The sequence below is a fragment of the Cupressus sempervirens genome, chromosome 8 (genome assembly GCF_028749045.1).
Source record: "Cupressus sempervirens isolate cs-2001-9-10 chromosome 8, ASM2874904v1, whole genome shotgun sequence".
Classification (NCBI taxonomy): domain Eukaryota; kingdom Viridiplantae; phylum Streptophyta; class Pinopsida; order Cupressales; family Cupressaceae; genus Cupressus; species Cupressus sempervirens.
Genome location: NC_143125.1, coordinates 681,487,509 through 681,506,777, shown reverse-complemented (window position 1 = coordinate 681,506,777; position 19,269 = coordinate 681,487,509). Strand labels below are relative to the sequence as shown.

Sequence of the window (19,269 nt, the reverse complement as noted above, 5' to 3'; positions counted from 1 at the left end):
AAGTGACTTCATAAAGGGCTCGTTTGGTTGCTGGAATATAACCAAAATAGGAATAGAAAATTAGAATTCATTTTTAATTCTCTATTTGGTGCACCAAATCAAAATTGGGAATAGGAATACGTGTTCCCATTTTGCCCCAAAATGAGCATTTTTCCATTCTCCAAAATACTTGTAATTGGAATTGCTATTCCCATTCCTATTTTGAATTTTTCTTATTTGAAAATGTTTTTAGATCCGCTTCATTATAACTCCCTGTTGGAGCTACCCAAAATGAAAAATCATGGCCATTTTCAAACTGATGATATTGAAAAAAAATTTAAAAAAAAAAAAAAATATATATATATATATAAATATTCCTCGGATTCAACTCATAGAAGACCAGTGCACAGTGGCCAACGAATCGTTCAGCAGTGTGATTCAATCGCTCGATGTGGGGATTTGGATTCACTCACTTTACTGTTCTTTGCTTCAGATTTTTTTTGCAAACGCCATGAATTTGTTAAAAATAAGCGTGCGAGAAGATGAAACCCTCTATAAATTATGTTTTTTTCTTTTTCATTCATAAAATTTGATGGGGTTCGAACCTTCAATCTTCAATTCAAGTTTGTGCAACCAAACAAGAGATAAATGGGATTGAATTGTAATTTCCTATTCTCATTCCCCATTTCGATTCCCATTCAAATTTTCTCTTCTAATTCCCAATTCCTATGCCTACAACCAAAAGGGCCTAAAAATAATAATCTTATTTTTCATTGGCCTAACTTCTTGCATCTATATTTAATTTAACACAAATGATATTAATTTTTTATTTAAAAAATATATTTGAGAGTAATGCTTAAAAATAAGCAGAAATTTTTGTTTTCATGGGACCATTAGCTCCACATATTACTCCTAAAAATATCGAGTAGTTGTTGCTACCCAAAATAAGCCTACCAGCAACATGAGAACATGCTCTAAGTGTGAGATTAGAGGACAAGTGGAAATAAATAGGAGGATGTGGCATGTCAGGGATTATTTGGAACAAGGGAACTATTGCTGGGAGAATATTTGATGTAATTATTTTCCTTAGGCTTGGACATAGGAAGATTAGAGGAAAACACATAAGTATTGATTAAATAGTAAATTACTATTTAATTAATGTAAATGTTAAGTAATTATATGATATAAGCCTAAATTGACTGAAGGCAATCAATTTTAGGGGTCTATAGTAGGCACAATCATGAAGATCTTAAGATTGATTTCAAAATTTAGATTATCAAACCCTACACATTTTCATTAATCATTAAAAGTTGCTTGGTATACATTTATATGACTTATTGGTATGTCTTTGTGTATAAAGACATTCAATGTGCAATTACTTTACATATGTGATTATTTGACCAAATCATTTTAGGAGCATTGGTTTTCAAAGCACAACCAATTATAATTCACACCAAAAATTACATATAATATATATGTACTTGTGAATTTTGTCTCAGAATATTAAAATTGAACAATTAAGTAAAACCAAATTTTATATATTCTAAATCCACCAATTCAATCATGTGGGTTACACTTCAATCTTGCAAATTATATAATTATCATAAAGCTTGAATTTGACCCCAGTAGGTTGGAATTCAACCGAAAAGGAATGTTAGTCCATTGTATTCTCAAAACAAAGTGTAGCAAGTGCATACATTTTTAAATATTTCAATGAGTAAATACTAAGTACATCAAAGTTCATTCTTTGCCATAATTCCTCTAGGCTAAGTGTCTTATCCCTTATTAGATTTTTAAATAAATTGTTTCTTATTTATTGCTTTAATTGATGTAAATCTAGGTTGATCATGATTAACTATTTGGTTTGATTTTTTAGCATAGATTAAAAAAGGAACCCATATCTATATTTTTTATTTTCAAGTGTTTGTTAAATTAGATCTAAAGTATATATTTCAAGTGCATACAAATCAACCTGAATGTGATCTAATCCAATCACACAAGGTGAGATTGAAAATATGATACAAAATCTAATTTTAAAACCCAAGTTAAAAAATGAGAGCAACCAATCTTTAGATTAGGATCAAAGATAGAAAATGAGATGATAGAAGGTACACGTGAGCTTAGAAATAAGAAATAAATTTATAGTCGATTAGAGATAGAAAATGAGATAATAGAAAGGTACACATTGTTGACAATTGGCTAATAGAGATATGTAATTGTTGTCATTTATGGCAACACATGATGTACATGCTTACAGGAAACCTTGGAAATAAAGATACTTTTAGTGTTTGGTAATTAGAAAATTGTTTAAGTATAGAATTTGGTATACAACAATATATTGTTATGTTTATAACTTGTTGCTGATGTCATATTATGACCAGCAAAGTTAGATGGAGATAGTATACATGTTGGCGATGATGTGTATAACCTTAGAAGTCATACAGACTATACGAAACAAAGATAATCATGTTTTAGTGAAACATGACAGTGGAATAGAAGAAAAGGATTATTTTGTTTACAAAATAATTACTTGTCCAATTAGGGCCGATGTCCTAGATGTTTACTCTAAGTTTGAAAAGTGGATTGTGGTCTCAGCTGACCCAACAACAATTTGTGTAAAGGCATGGTATTTATGCAAATGACACTTTGTGATAAGAGGCATGTTATCATGTAATTGTGAGGTTGAGAAATTGTATACGAACATTTGTGAGAGTGATGTACGCAAAGTTTTGTGAAATCTATTTTTTGATTCGAGATCAAGATATAGATCAAAGATCAATCAAGGAAGAAGTTATATTCCAGAAGTTTGATTACTTGTTTGGGCATTAGAAGTGCATGTTTGGGCAATGGGCTCATCTTGCATTTTTTGTACCACAACTCCTAATAGGGTTGGAATCTCCTAACATGGATTCAAAGTCTCCTAACAGGGACTCCTTATACTGAATTCACTCATTGACTCCTAACAGGGTCCATCCTTTGACAAGGAACTTATATATTAGTATATTATCTAGTGGGTATCAGCCCCACTGGGGTTTTCCCTTGGCTAGGGTTTCCCTAGTTAACAAGGATTCAAATTCTCCTAACAAGGACTCCTTATACTGAATTTTATCATTGACTCCAAATAGGGTCCATCCTCTAACAAGGAACTTATATATCAATATATTATCTAGTGGGTATCATCCCTACTAGGGTTTTCCCTTGGCCAAGGTTTCCCTAATTAACAAAATAAGGTGTTATGAGTTATCTTTGTGCATTGTTACTTTTACTGTTCAACAATACTTTATTGCTTTGTTATGCATGGTTTAAAGTAAGAAATAATATCTAGTTAGTGACTAAAGTTTGTAGATTATTGATTCACCCCCACCCCTCCCCCTAGTAATCCCTATTTCTAATGATTGGTATCAAAGCACAATTACTTTGAAGAGGCTTAATAGCTTGTGTAAGATCCCTATGGATATGGAACAGTTGATGAAGAACTTTGAAGAAGCTCTCGAACGAATTGATCTCCTTACTAAAAAAAGAGATAAGCTAAAGGATAGATATGAAGACTCCAAAGTGTACATTGGACAATTGAAGGAAAAGATTGAACATCTCAAATCCAAGCCTGAATCTACTAAATTTGGAACTAGTGATGATGATTAATCAAAGTTAAAGACATAGTACAAAATCTTGAAGCATGAATTGACGATTAAAAATTTGAAGTTGACTTTGAGGAATTATCCTAGCAAAGTTGAATCTAATTTAAAGACTGAAAATGTAGATCTGAGAGCAAGTCTGGCAAATAAAACATTTGAGTTTGAAACATTGAAAGAAGATCATGAAGAACTTCATAAGTACAATACTATTGTGAAAGGTAAATTAACTCGGTGCAAGCAACAACTTGAGAAACTTTATTCTAGCAAAGAAAAGCTTGATGATTCAATGTCAATACAGAGACCTACTTACAATAAGACTGGTCTTAGTTATCTAATTAACATGTCTATGAAGAAACCTGAGAATAGATCATATCCAAAAGAAAAGGATAAATTTGATGATAAGATTGAATCCAGTCAATTTTCTGATAAATCTAAAGAAATTAAGAAAAATAAGGAAGCTAAATTTTTGGATGAACCAAAGTACGTGGAATCTCCTAAGGAAACCACATATGAATTTAGAGGTAAGTGCTTTTCATGTAATGAAATAGGTCATATGAAAAGAAATTGTACGAATAAGTCATTTAATCATGTTAAGGACTTTTATTGTCATAATTGTCATGGTATGGGTCATAAAGCAATTGATTGTAGGAAACCTAAGTATAATAATGATAGAAGAAATAGTAGAATGTCTAAAAATACTAATGTTGCAAATAAAAGAAGATCTAATGAAAAGACATCAAGTGAAGGAAGACCTTATGAAGACAAAAGACAAATTGTGTGTTATAAGTGTAACAACTTTGGACACATTGCTTGAAATTGTCATGCCCCTAATGATCAGAAGAATTCTAGAAGCAAAGCACTAGTATGTCAATTATGCAACAACTTTAGACATACAATGAAGTACTATAGAATGGACAAAAACTATGAAGATAGAAGGAACAATGGAAGAAACTTTGGGAATAGAAGGAATGATGGAAAGAATGTCGGAAATGACAGAAGGAACCATGAAAGGAACTCTAGAACTAATAGAGACAATGAGGAACAAAGAAACATTGTTAGTGAACTTTGAGAAGAAATTGATGAGGCATTTGTAAAAGGAGTAGATATCTCAAAGGAAAAGGTAGATGATGATGAGACAGGAAGATCAAAGTTAGTTGTTGAGTTTGATTCAATTAATTTGAATTAAGCTTGTTCACAACATCAAAATTTGAGAATTTCATTCTGAAATCAAATTAGAGGTAGAAAAGTTGGGAAAATGTGTATCTGGTTAAGTTTAGATGGTACCTAAGCTCGCTTGTAATTTGGAGCTTATCTAAACAAATTATGAAGGAATTCATAATTATTGATATTACAATAAAGGTTAATTTTGTAATAGAAGATGAAAAGTATGTTTTTGCAGAGAATTTTGTGAAGCAAAATCTTGTAGAGTTTTATCATGATGAAAGGAGGCTATGGAAAACCTCGGGTGGCATTTGAAGATCAGATAAAAGATCTTGAGTAGTTATTTGATTATAGAATGTAATTGACAGCTTTTTCACGATTGTAAAGTACACAATTAATGCAAGTTCAAGTTGATGGAATAAATGGAGTATAGAATTGATTTTCACTTCATTGCAAATACATTCGAAGTAGAGAGCACTGTGAAGTGACTTGTCAAAACAATTTGGAAGCAAACCCTATTTTTAGAAAGAGGTATTTTATCATTTTTCTGCAAATGTGTTTAGTAAAAGTTCTTGTTTGATAGAATCATGGATATGCCAGTAGTGCACAATGTTGAGAACAAGGATAGACCTAAGTTGAAGGTTGTTTTTGTGAAACCTACTAAAGGAAACCCTAACTTAGTGTTATCCATCACTTCGAACAACATAGTATATCTTGAAGATATAAGAAGTTATCTAAATGGTAAATTTGAGTCTATTGGTAGTGAATATATGAACAAGGATATGGAATTAGTTTTCAATCATGACATGACTATGAAGCCCAACTTTGAACCATGAATTGGACATAGATGAATGGACATAGATCATATTAAGTAGGATACATAATGGAAAACTATGGATGCAAGATAATGTAATTGATATCTCTACCAAAATTATTCATGAGATAATTGGTCTAAGTAAACAAGGTAGTGTACCTATAGGTGAGAAAATGGTCAAGAAGAAAGTTGAGAGTTATACCAAAACAATGTATAATGAAAAGGCTATGGTGATCAACACCATCAAGCAAGATGATGTAAGATTTTTAAGTAGAATAATTGCCTACTCTATATGTACAAGCTCAAAGATTGATGAACTATCAGCTGGATTCATCTGTGCAGCATATCGGACATGTCTAGAGAAGGAACAAGTAAATCTTAGTGAAATTGTGAGAATGCAACTTTTAGAAAACCTAGAAAAGATCAAGAGGACTAAGAATGGTGTGTTTAGATTTTGGTCATTGATCAATCACATATTCTTTCATGAGCTTAAAAGATTTCCATTTTAATCAGTCACAGACATAATGAGCAGTGATAGATGTACAATGGAGAAGATCACAAAAGTATGCAAAAGGCATCCCATAGATAAGATATTGGACAGTGGCAACTTGATAATGAGAAAATTTCATAACAAAATGAAACAAAGATTCAGAATTCCACCTACAATCATAGATAGATTTAAAGAGGACATTTGCATTATGGTTGATACAAATTATACTTATATACAAGAAATAGAACCTCGGGAAACATTTCTTGATCCCTTGGGTTATGAATTGAATGATGATACAACAATTAGTTATATTGATTTATTATTGAAATTAGAGAAAGATAAAGCAGAATACAGATTTGGAACCTATGATGAGATTACCTAGTTAGCTCATCAAGAAACCTTGGAGAAGGAATCACACAAGAAGATAGAGTCTATTATGAAGAAATCCCTATTAGAGGCCAGTATGACTAAGAGTGAGTCTGAGGTAGTCAAGCAAACTATGAAACAAGGCATATTGGATATACAACCTTTGCTAGTATCTGTTGTTGAGAAATCTTTAGAGAAAAGAATTCTAAATGCAATAGCATTAGATGTGCAGCCTAGTGAGCCGAAGAGAAAATTTGAGAGATTGGTGGAACTTGTGACCACTAAGACAAAAAGGGTCAAGCAATAAGCCACCAGACCAGGGAAACGACAAAAGACATTGTTGATAATTGTTGAGTCCAGTGATGAAGAGGAAGAATAACAAGAGATTAAGCAAGCAAAGAAAGTGACATTGTCAAAGCAATCAGCAGGAAAAACTCGGCAACCCTAGAAGTCAAAGATAGAAAAGATTAACACAACTATTGCTAATGAAGGTAACTTTGTTAAGATGAACACATTTTATGATTTGGATAACAGTTTGAGAAGGATCAGATTGATACCTCTACTGTAAGATATATTATAGCAAATAACCTAAAATTGAAGGAATAGTAAATAAAAAAGTCTATGAAAGACTCATAGAAAAGAAGGCTCTAGCAAGAGAAGAAGATCTAGAACTTCAGAAGTCTATGTTTAGAACTATTTGCAAGACTAATGACGAAGAAGAGATTAAAAGATTGTTGAATAATCTCGCACCATATTTGAGAAATAAAGCAAGACCATTTCTATATATGGTGGGTGAAAAAGATAAATTAAGAAGTGAGACTGCGGTAGCTATCAGTTAGATGTTGACAAAATCAAAGGCAACATCTCCTCCAAAACCTAGAACCTCAAAAGTGTCAGTGAGCTATGACACTATGCAGATTGATCAGACCAATGTTACTATTAACATTGATGATACTAATCCATTTGAAGGGTTCGAACTTAATGAACCAAATGCTGAGGATATTGAAGATAAACTGAGACAAATTGTAGAGGAAAAGAGGCTACTTGAATAAGAAAAGAAGAAAGTGGAACATGCCAAGTAGAAATTTCTTGAGGATGAGAAGAAAAGAAAGGAAGAGGAGGAGAAGAAAAGAATAATAGAAGAAGAAACAAGAAAGAAAATAGAAGAAGATAAGAAGAAGAGATTGGAAGAAGAAGAGAAGAGAGAAAATGATAGGAAAGAAAAAGAAAAGAAAGAAGAAGAAGAGAGAAGAATGAAAGAGAAAGCTAAAAGGAAAAGGGAGGATGATACTAAACCTTCAAGTTCATCTACTCAGCTTTCACTTGCAAACTTGGCAACTGATGATGATGATCAAATTGATTTGATCCCATCCCTATCTAAGCTTATTCAAAAAAATAGGATAGTGAAGAGCCTGTAGAAAACCATGATGGAGGTTACTGATAGACTGCACAATACTTTGGTAGTGCAACACACAAAATCAGACCCTAAATGAAGGGTGTAAGCAATGTTGAAATCATTTGATGAAGATTTTAGTAACTTGTTGAATGTTACAGAAGCTAAGGCACAAATTTCACGTGATGCTAACTTGTTTAGCACCATATGTTATAACATTAAGAATGATTTTGTTAATCTTGATACTTGTATCAAGGAACTTCAGAAATTTCAATAGGATGGGAAAACATTGTATATTAAGTGTACTTTATCATACAAACTGACTAATGACATTGACAGTTAGATAGAAGGAAACATGAGTGAGTTAGAGGCTTTGTCCAGCTAGATCTAGCATCCATCTTGTAAGATTGATGATTTTGAAGGACAAGTGGCCAGTATCCACAATGATATCAGGAAACCAAAACTTTGGAAGGAACAAATTTTGAAGAGGATATCGAATTTCAGAGAGTCTATTGCTCTAAAAATATATTTTCGTTGAGAAACAATTGGAAGAACGTGTCAAGGCCAAGGACACATATTCTAACTTCTTATATTCAGATCTTAATACAGTTGAGATTGCATCATATGCTTTATGTGCAATTCTCACCTCAGCTGAATCCACCAAGGAGACATGGACTAAAGGTATGAACAATTTGAAGGAAAACTTTGATGATTGCATGAAGATCATATTAGCTTAAGGAAGGACAACATTTTTGGATAGTTTTTGACAGTTTTTGACACCTTGACCCTTGTCATTGATGTCAAAGGGGTAGTAGTTGCAAAAAAATTGGAAAGTACTTGAATTGTCAAAAGGGGAGAATATTGTAAGTACATAATGTGAAACATATTGTAAGGAGGAGCATATGTAAAGTTGGACAAATTGTAATAAATGCAATGTAATGTGTTCTTTATTTTTGTTTTGTTAAGTTTTTGTCACTTAGCCAATTTCCTTATTTTGTTACCATCAATGCCAAAGAGGGAGATTGTTGACAATTGGCTAATAGAGATATGTAATTTTTGTCATTTTTGGAAACACATGATGTACATGCTTACAGGAAACCTTGAAAATAAAGATACTTAGTGTTTGGTAATGAGAAAATTGTCTAAGTATATAGAGTTTGGTATACAATAGTATATTTTTTTGTTTATAACTTGTTGTTGATGTCATATTATGACTAGCAAAGTTAGATGGAGATAGTATACATGTTGGTGATGCCGTATATAACCTCGAAAGTCAGTACAAACTATACGAAATAGAGATAATAATGTTTTAGTGAAACAAGACAATGAAATTGAAGGAAATGATTATTTTATTTACAAAATAATTACTTGTCCAATTAGGGCCGACATCCTAGATGTTTACTCTAAGTTGGAAAAGTGGATTGTGGTCTTAGCTGACCGAGTAGCAATTTGTGTGAAGGCATGGTATTTATGCAAATGTCACTTTGTGATAATAGGCATGATATCATGTAATTGTGAGGTTGAGCAATTGTATGTGAACTTTTGTGAAAGTGATAAATGCGAAGTTTTGTGAAAGCTATTTTGTGATCCAAGATAGAGCTGAAGATCAAAGATCAGTCAAGGAGGAAGTTACAGTACCTATATTCTAGAAGTTTGATTACTTGTTTGGGTTGTGAGCTCTTCTTGTAATTAGAAGTACTTGTTTGGGCAGTGGGTTCATCTTGCATTTATTGTACCACAACTCCTAACAGGGTTGGAATCTCCTAACATGGATTCAATGTCTTCTAATAGTGACTCCTTATATTGAATTTTCTCATTGACTCTTAATAGGGTCCATCCTCTAACAAGGGACTTATATATCAACATATTATCTGGTGGGTATCATCCCGACCAGGGTTTTCCCTTGGCCAGGGTTTCCCTAGTTAACAAAATATGGTGTTATGAATTATCTTTGTGCATTGTTATTGTTACTATTCAGTATTACTTTATTGCTTTGTTATGCATGATTTAAAGTAAGAAATAATTTCCAATGGGCGACTAAAGTTTGTAGATTACCGATTCACCCCCCCACCCCTCTCAGTAATCCCTATTTCTAACACACATGAGCTTATAAATAAGAAATAAATCTATAGTCCATACTTAAAATGATGAAATAAAGCTTTGAAAACATTATTGGCCAAATTACAAGAAAAATCTTACTTAAGAGGCACATCTTAATGGAGGGGGGAAATTCCTCCTTTCATTGAGCAGATGATTGGTTATGATGGAAGTATCTCCTACCATTTTGTTTCTTCTTGGGTTAAGCAAAGAGTCACAATGGGTGGCATTTTTTTTGAAATTAATGAGGATGTCATTTCTCAAGCTACAAGATTTTCCATAGAGGGTCGAAAGTGGAGGAAAATGAGTCATGCCAGTGATGTGGCCATCCCAAACCAGTTCTTCTATACCATTGAAAAGTCAATAAAGCTTCATGAAGGTTTTAACAAAGAAGAGTTATCACCCCCATGGAACTAGGTGCATATTGTAATCATGAAATATTTCATGTTGGGGGGTAGGTTTGGGGTTTATTAGCATTGCCACAGACATTTTCTTTATCACCTACAAAATCACGATTTGGTTTCTATTCCTTTCATACATTCAATGGAGTTTATAGTTAAAGATGTTATTGACTCTAAGAAGGGGGAAAATTACACAATTCTCCTTCAAGGCTCATGTTGAGACTTCATCACTTTTACATTGCTTTGTGTATGGCCTATTGAATTATAGTTCAAGAGGTACCACCTTCCCTAACACCTCCCTCTACAATTATTGTAGGTGTCTTGAGTTTGAGCAAAAAGAAATATATCAAGATACCCAAAACCCTAAGAAATCCCCCTCACAATTTCTCTAATTTTGTGTCCCCTATGAGGCCTAATGACAAAAAAAAGAAGTGACCCACTTGCCCTATTGAAATCCAAGACCACCAAAAAGGCCAAGTTCAACATTTGGCACATTTTCTTTGATGTGGAAATTACTGAAGAAGCAAGTACCCTTTGACACTCCACTAGGTTTGCTACCAAACCCCAAGGGAAGGGTAAGAAACTTAAGGAAGATTTTGTTGAAGAGGAAGATTACAACAAGTCCAAGATTCATGAATATAATACCCATGGCAAGCAGACTTAGTTGACTAAACCAACACTTCTCATGTTTTTGTTAACCTTGAAACTAAGTTCTTGAACCTTGCAAAGAAATCTAAGACATGTAATAAAGTCAACCCCTCTACTAATACTAAGGGTGTATCTATGTGAGACAAGACTTCTAAGAATGGTGAATGTAGTAACTGTGGGACTGTGTGGAGGACATTGGTTATATAAATAATGATCTTAAAATTTGGGGAACATGTTCCTGGAGTTGTCTAGAAGTTTAAGATGTGCCTTATGTTTAATACTATGACAACCTAGATGACATAAACAACACATTCTTTTATACTCATTGGTTTGTAACAACCGCACTTCCTCTCACCATTTATGTTGCAACAATTTACATCCAATACTAGCATTAAGTTAGGATTGAGAAACATAGTAAAACTGAATAGCTTTATTATCTATATACTTAAATATAAAAAATTGATTTATGAATTTAGAAATAAAAGTATTTTTAAGTATGTGAAATAGAAATTCAAATCATTTAGAATATTCTTGATCAAACTTCAATTTGAAAGTTGTTAATTATTGTTATATTTTTATCTTGTAAAAAATTCAATTATAATTTTTGACTTTATATAGAAAGATGACATATTTAAAATCAGATTTACAATAATCTTTTAATTTTTTCCCTCCAACATATGATTATTTTGGAAGACTGATATAAGTTTTCTACTAAATCATCCATAATCCAGATATAGTATGCATTTAGAATGAAAACTTATGATTATTTTGGAAGACTGATGTAAGTTTTTTACTAAATCATCCATAATCCATGTATGATATGCATTTAGAATGAAAAATTATTCTATATCTAAAATGACAGAATTTAACTTTTTTAAAAAGATTGAATATTATTCTCGTGTACTTATATCAAGTCGGATGATTTCTTCTAATGTTTTTGCAAATCTAAGTCAATAAGGTTTCAGTAAATATTCCTTATTAACAAGTGTTAATTCCTAGGGCAATGCTCCTTCCCCTGCTGTTTCTCATTCCTCGTAATTGTTCATCACTGTAGTGAAGATCATAGATGATCCCAACAGTCTTGCCACTTAAAAACAACTTCGAGTGAGGTAATGCCAGTCTCCTTTACTTCCCTAAAGAACATACTATTGCATTCTTGAAATAAAAATCAACATCTCTTCTACAGGTGCTTATTGAGGAAGGCAATGATAAGCTTATTGATCTCCTCAGGAAACTGCTCCTGAACAAAATGGCTTCCATCAGGAAAAAACATGACCTCAAGATTGGGCACATCAGCCTTGAACTGGTCGCTGCTGATATATGCCTCCATTCCTGGAAACTTAAGAACATAATCTTTGGTTCCCATGATAAGCAGGGTCGGAGCTTCTACAACAAAGTTGCTTAGATCAGACAAGACCTCCGAAGTCCTGTAAATTGAACATTCAAATCAAAAGAAATATTGTCAAATACCATCTTTGTGTTAAAACAAAGAATTTCCTCGTGTGGGTATCCCAATTTAAAGCAAATTAAACATGGGTTTTGTAGGGTTACCTAGGCAAACAACGGTATGGAACTTGCATAGCAAAACGAAACCCAGACTTCTCATAGAGACTTGCATAAACATTGAGGTCATCTCCAGTGAACCATTGTGGGAGAGGAGTGGCAGGATCATACAGATCCATAATCTCTTTACCCTCTTCTGCAGTGGGCACATCACTTCTTGAGAAAAGTGTATATATATTCTTCACCACTGTTCTTACATCAAAACGCCCAAAATCTGCCTCTGGTCTCCCTAGCACCTACACATATATATGAATTAGGGCTAATTAAAAACAAGATGGGTATGAAATAGCAGATTATAGGGCATATGTTCAAAACTATTCTAGTTTTCCAACCCATGATATTGTATACCAATTTCCCAAATCACTAAATTCTTTGGGGCATGTGTTTCTGTTACCTGCCAGTGTCTGGTGTAAAAACCCTCTGGAGACATGTTTCTCTGGGTGATTGAGATACCAACCCTCCTGTAGGGTATGCCCAATGCCACAATACCCTTCACCACATTTGGGTGGAGAAGGTCCAGATGGTATCCCACAGATGCTCCAAAATCCTTGGCAATGACAAAAACCTGATAAAATAAAATCAAACAATCTTCATCCATAGCATCAAGAAAATAGGCTACAAAAACTAACAAAGTAAATCTAAATATTACTACTTATATGATTGTTGCTATGGGTGTAAATTTTTTGTGGATGTTCTCTAACTTTTGTTTGAAATTCACTTGATCCTATCAAACTATATTTAGTATTTACACTACTTCAGAATTCAGAGGAATCTCTCTCCGCGTGTTCTGCTTTGAAGTTAATTCTCCAAGCTTTGTTCCATTGCTTCATTTAAATCATAAAAAAATTCATGGCGTATTTGTATCGAGATCAATAAATGATTCTGTTTCTCTAGGTGATTGAGGAACCCACCTTCCTGTAGGTTACAACCATTTCCAATGTTTCAAACCCTTCTCCAGTTCTGGGTGGAAAAGGCCCAGATAGGATCCCACGGATGCTCCAAAATCCTTGGCAGCAACATAAATAACTATAAAACTAAAATCAAACAACCTTCATCCATAACGCCCACCAGAAATTAGCTCGCCGAACATACCAAAGGGAATCTAAACAGTACCAGTTTAAATTACTGTTCCTATTCCTACAGATGTTTCTTTGGATGTTCTCAAAGTTTTGAGTAATTCCTTTAGTTTGAAATTTACTTAATCCCGTCAAGCTATATCTAGATTCTAAAACTAGTTCAGAGATTCTTTCTCTGGTTGTCCTGTCTAGAAGTAAAATTCTCCGACCTTGTTTAAATGTTTGACTAAAATTTTTTAAACCTAAGCAGTACCACTACTGTAAATGATTGAACCTACGGGTGCAACTGTTGCCGGGGATGTTCTACAACTTTTATATAGTTCATTAGTTTGAATTTTACTTGAGCACATCAAACTATATCTATATCCTATACAACTTCTGAGGATTTTTCCTCTCGGTGTTCTGTTCCCCAAGCTTACTCTATGTTTGAATCTAAACAGTACTACTATAGTTCTAAGTGTTTCTGTGGATGTTCATCATCTTTTGTTTAATAGCTGGGGTTTGAGATTTACACGATCCTCTCAAACTACATCATTCAGAAGATTCTATCTCCGCCTGTCCTGTTTTGAGGTAGATTTTCCAAGCTTTATTTTGAATTGCTTGATTTAAAATGTAAAAAAATTCATAGCATATGTCTACCTGAGATCATTTTAGAGGCGTGATTCACAGTAACCCTAAGGAAAGATGTAATGTTTAAAAAATGCCTCACCTGTTTAATTCCCAAAGCATCAAGAAGGCCAGCCATGTCTTCCACGAGGTCCACATAAGTGTTATTCTCAATCTCAGATGGGTGGTCGGAGAGGCCATAGCCTCTGTAGTCAGGAGCAATTGCATGATACCCTGCTTTTGCTAAAGCTATCATCTGAAAGCGCCATGAATACCAGATCTCAGGAAATCCATGCAATAGCAGCACCGCTGGACCTGTAAGTGGGCATTTCTAGATCTAAATATAAATCGATGAATCAAACTGAACAAGAAATCCAAATATGAAATTTAGTAGAAGATGAATGAGTGACCTGATCCAATTTCAGCAACATGCAAGTGAAGTCCTCTGACAAAGAGTGTAGTATGCTTTATGTCCTCCATAGCTTGGAATATACGGCTGAATGTGGATTCATTTGACCCACCATTTTTGTGTTGAAACATAAGGGCATGTGAGAACTGCTTTCCTCATAATATTCCCTCTAACCTTATTCCATCCATTCCCAGCTTGTGTTTTGTCCTGTACTGGACCAGTAAAAGTCGATCATAGTTTTGTCAAGGTTGTATAAAAGATTTCTTTGTAATGGGCGTTGGTTAATCTCTAGATAAACAGCATTAAAGTTAAAAAGAAGTCAACAATATGGTTTTTCACAGTGAATTTTTTTCAAAAATTTTGTTGATTTCTATTACAAAATATTTAGATGCAAATGCTGAATTTTTTAAAAAAAAATATTGTATTTTCGATTTTAAAAAATTTGATAAAGGTATATTTTGTAGGAGGATATCAATGTCCTAAATATAACCAAAAAAAACTGAAAATTTTTGGAGGTTTGTTAATTGGAATTTATATAATCATATATATTATGAATATATATTTCACTTACTAAAATTTATACATTGGGGACAGGGAAGAGGCCTTATAGCTATTTTATATATGAATGAGATTACAATCAAAACTATGGAACTCGTGTATTGATGATCATGAAACCACTTGATCTATAATTCTTTGTTATTTTAAAAAATAGTATATTTTTATGTTTGGTTTGAATTGTTTTTCATCTTTTTTTTTAATATAATCTTTTGTATATATTATTTATTTATCAATATTATACCTTTATGTGTACTTATTTCAAATATATATATTGTTTGTTTAAAAATTATTAATATATTCTTTTGGTTCATTTTTTGACATAACATGTAGCTATATTAAGCAATTTAAAAATATTAGGTGCGTGGTCAATTCATTAAGAGTTATTAGGGTGAGCTTTGATTACTAAAGGACAATAAAGAATAGGTTGATTTATTCATAAAGCCCATTTTAATGTCATTGTGTATTGTATTTAATTTCATTTAGTAAACCCATATCAACTTGGCAAACTTCTCCATGATGTCTGTAGCTTGACAAATTCAAATATCAAGAATGTGAAGGTTATCACATCTCGTGTGCACATTACGATTAGTTCAATCCTAATAGACACATCAATTTTGTACAAAAGATTATATTTACAATAATGAAGATTGACAAACAATGTTCATAATCAACCTTTAAAATTCTAGCACCAAGTACAATTTTGAGATGGTCATCAAACCAAACTCAATCTTTTTTTGGAGATGATGAATTAATTTAGAATACCATCAACGCCACTCTCTCCTCATTAGTTTTATAACTAGATACCCATATCATATGGATTTTATTTTTTGGACATTTATTCCAATAATCCATCACAAAGCTAATTAATCTACGTTATTTATTTTTCTTATTGGTTACATCTATCTAATTGATGTAAAATTGTGCAATTTTAAAAAAAATTCTTTTACAAATTGAAAATAAAATAAAATGCTAAATCTACACATAAATGCTATATTTTTAAATTATTTATATCCACTCATATAAGCCCTAAGGTAGAATACAATAGTTATATTTTTCTTAGGTCTAAAAGGATATCCTTTGTTATTTGTTGACCTAGCTTCACCTTGTATATGTGAACACCTTTTCAACTACAATTAGTATTACTTTAAAAAAATTATAGTACTTCGGATTCTCTAAGGGGGTCCTATTGGCAATTTGGCTAGGAGAATATGAAAGGATGATATAGAGTTGTCATTTATAGCAGCATGCACCTATCACAAAGAAGGTAAAATATCAAATTAAGTTTTGGGTGATTAAACTTAGAAAATTGTCTATGTATAATCTAAGAAAATAGTGAAGATTAATGCATTTTAAGTTTAGTGTGGTTTAATAGAAGAAGATGAGATTATGTGCAGTTGAGGGAAGTGAGGTCATGATGCATTAAGCATGTGTCTAAAAGTGCAAAAGATTATTCGATGTATGGACAAAGTTACGATGAGTTTTATAGGTACAAGTTATACATGCATGTAACAAAGAAGTTAACAAAGCAAATACATTTTGGTTAAGGGATTTTTTTATCTTACCAAAACAATGAGTTAACAAGGTAGGGACTACATCCGAGATGTTAACCCTCATTTAGCAGAAAGTAATTTTGAATTTTTTGACACTTATCAAGACTTGAAGATCGAAAAGACATAATAGTTTGGTATAAAGGAAATAATTTTTTATGCAAAGTTGTGTGATTTCTTTTGACATTGAAATGTAATTGTTATATGATGTGAACTTGTGTTATAGTAGATCAAAGACAATAGTTGCAAAATTTTTGTAAAGAGAGCCACAAAAAATAAATCAAATGTATAAGATATCAACACTACTAGAAAGATTGTTGCATCATACCTTTTGCATACAAAATATATCACTATATATGCATCTTTGAGTAGTGGGATCATCTTGCTACTTTTCTAATTGTAATACCATCTCCTAATAGGGTTGAGGTTTCTAACAAGGCCCAATCCTCTAACAAGGACATATACATTATACGAATGTAATAGTCTTATGTAACAAAGCCAATATCTTTCACAAGATATTTTTGATTAGTGAATCATTTTGTGGGTACCATCCCCATCAGGGTTTCCCTTAGCCAGAGTTTCTGAAAGTTAACAAATAATGGTGTCATGAGTTGTATTGTGTTGTTGTTATGTTTATTTTTCAATTTGATTACATATGCATATTTAAATATTGTTAAAGATGTCGATAATTGGGAAAATGTTTGTGGAATACTAATTCAACCCCCTCTTAGTATTTTCTATTTATGACAATAAGTATTAGACTGCAATCACTCAAAGAATGCCTAACAACTTGAGTAAGATGTGAATGGATATGGACTAGATACAAAATAACATGGATGAAGCTCTCGAGGAACTTGCTATAATCAAAAAATAAAGAGACAATATGAAGATCAAACTTAGAGATGCACATGATTACATTCAAAAGTTGAAAGAGAAGATTGGATCAATCTAATCCAAGAAGAAAGAATCACATGATCAGATCAAATATAGTGATGCAGTTTCTAAGATAAAGAAGGAGAATGAGATTCTAAAGCATGAACTTAAGATCACAAATCTTAAGTTGATATTGATGGAAGATGAGAAGAAATAATAATCTCATTTAGGATCAAAGAATGTATATCCAAAATCCAAAATTAACAAGGTGACATCGACTTGAATCTACAAAGCTATATTTTACAGAATTTGAGAAGTACAATGCTATTGTAAAAGGAGTTCTTACATAAATAAAGAAACATCTAGAGAAGTTGCATTCCAACACTGAAAATCTTGATGAGAAGATCATTATGCAAATACCTAAAATTGATATGACTGGTATTAGCTACTATGAAAGTGAATAGTCTAAGTTGTGAAGTTACTGAGGAATAAGATCTAGTGATCCAAGAAGATTTGAGCAAGGAAGTGCCTAAATAATTTGAACAACCTAAAGAATTGAGGAGACAATTTACTAGTAGATGCTTTGCATGCAATAAAATTGGTCACATAAAGAAGGACTATACATTTAAGTATACTAACCCTTTTTCCAGTTATTGTTATAATTGTTATGCTTATGGAGATAGAGATAGATTTAATAATATGTATCAACTTACTAACTCTACAACTAGTAGACATATTGGTGCAACTAATGTCATAAGAAATGGATTCATGTATTATAAATGCATCAAATTTTGACATATTGCTAGAGATTGCAGATTAGAGATTGGTCAATCAGACATAGATGTGAAAACTATTAGAATAATTGGGTATTTTATAATTAGCTCTATTTTTCTTAAGAAAAACTTTAGGCATATAATAATTAATTCTTTTATTGATTATTATCACGCAACTAGGCTAGTTACCTATTAGGGTTTTGATCTCCTTTTATAGGGATTGATTTGTCTTTATAACATTCATTCATTCAATACAATTTGAATTTTTTTTAATAGATCAAGAATGTCTCATCTTCTATAGATCTATGAATTTGAGCCTTCATAGCTTTGATCTTCTCTTTTTGTAACAAGTATTTGCATGCAACAATTCTTGTGAGTTATGGAGTTGAGCTTTCATCATCTTCAACATGGTATTAGAGCTTCAAACTTTCATGCCCTTGTTCTCTTCATGAAAGGAATGTTGCATGTGCAAGACATGACATCATTATCCTCTGACCAACATCTAACAACCTTCAAGTTGTCATCTTTTTGAGGTTTTTTTCCCCATAAAATGCAATTGGTGGATTTTTTGTTGTATCTTTGGCATGCAAAGGTATTTTTTAAAGAATCTTATATCATTGTAAATATCTTTCCAAGCTCATCATGATGGTGTAGACAGTTTTAGTTTTTGGTGCAATTTGGTTGCCTATTTATACAATCAAAACTAGGAGTTCTATTTTGCACTATGGGATGCATATCTTGAGAATTCAATCTTCGTTTCAAGAAATTTTTATATCGTTGGAAAGGTATTTTTTTACTCTTTCCATTGATGCTATTGTTTTTCAAGATTATATTTGAGATACATTCTTCTTTTTTTTTTTCATTTTTATATTCTGTTGGA

General features: G+C 32.4%; 1 protein-coding gene across 1 annotated transcript; it reads right to left on the bottom strand.

Annotated features, from left to right (window-relative positions):
- Positions 1-11,930: 11,930 nt before the first annotated feature.
- LOC149544285 (epoxide hydrolase 2-like) lies at positions 11,931-14,937 on the bottom strand. The gene is made up of 5 exons (XM_089798766.1): positions 14,640-14,937; positions 14,333-14,544; positions 12,942-13,112; positions 12,536-12,783; positions 11,931-12,411 (listed from the first exon to the last, which is right to left on the bottom strand). Exons 1-5 carry the CDS (start codon positions 14,767-14,769, stop codon positions 12,165-12,167), a joined length of 1,008 nt encoding a protein of 335 aa, XP_089654892.1. The 5' UTR covers positions 14,770-14,937; the 3' UTR covers positions 11,931-12,164.
- Positions 14,938-19,269: the final 4,332 nt, after the last annotated feature.

Coding starts and splice junctions, on each gene's coding strand:
- LOC149544285 (XM_089798766.1), bottom strand. CDS start 14,769: ATGTTTCAACACAAAAATGGTGGGTCAAATGAATCCACATTCAGCCGT. Junction 14,545..14,639: donor TGTTGCTGAAATTGGATCAG/GTCACTCATTCA, acceptor GCCCACTTACAG/GTCCAGCGGTGCTGCTATTG. Junction 12,784..12,941: donor TTTACACCAGACACTGGCAG/GTAACAGAAACA, acceptor ATATATGTGTAG/GTGCTAGGGAGACCAGAGGC.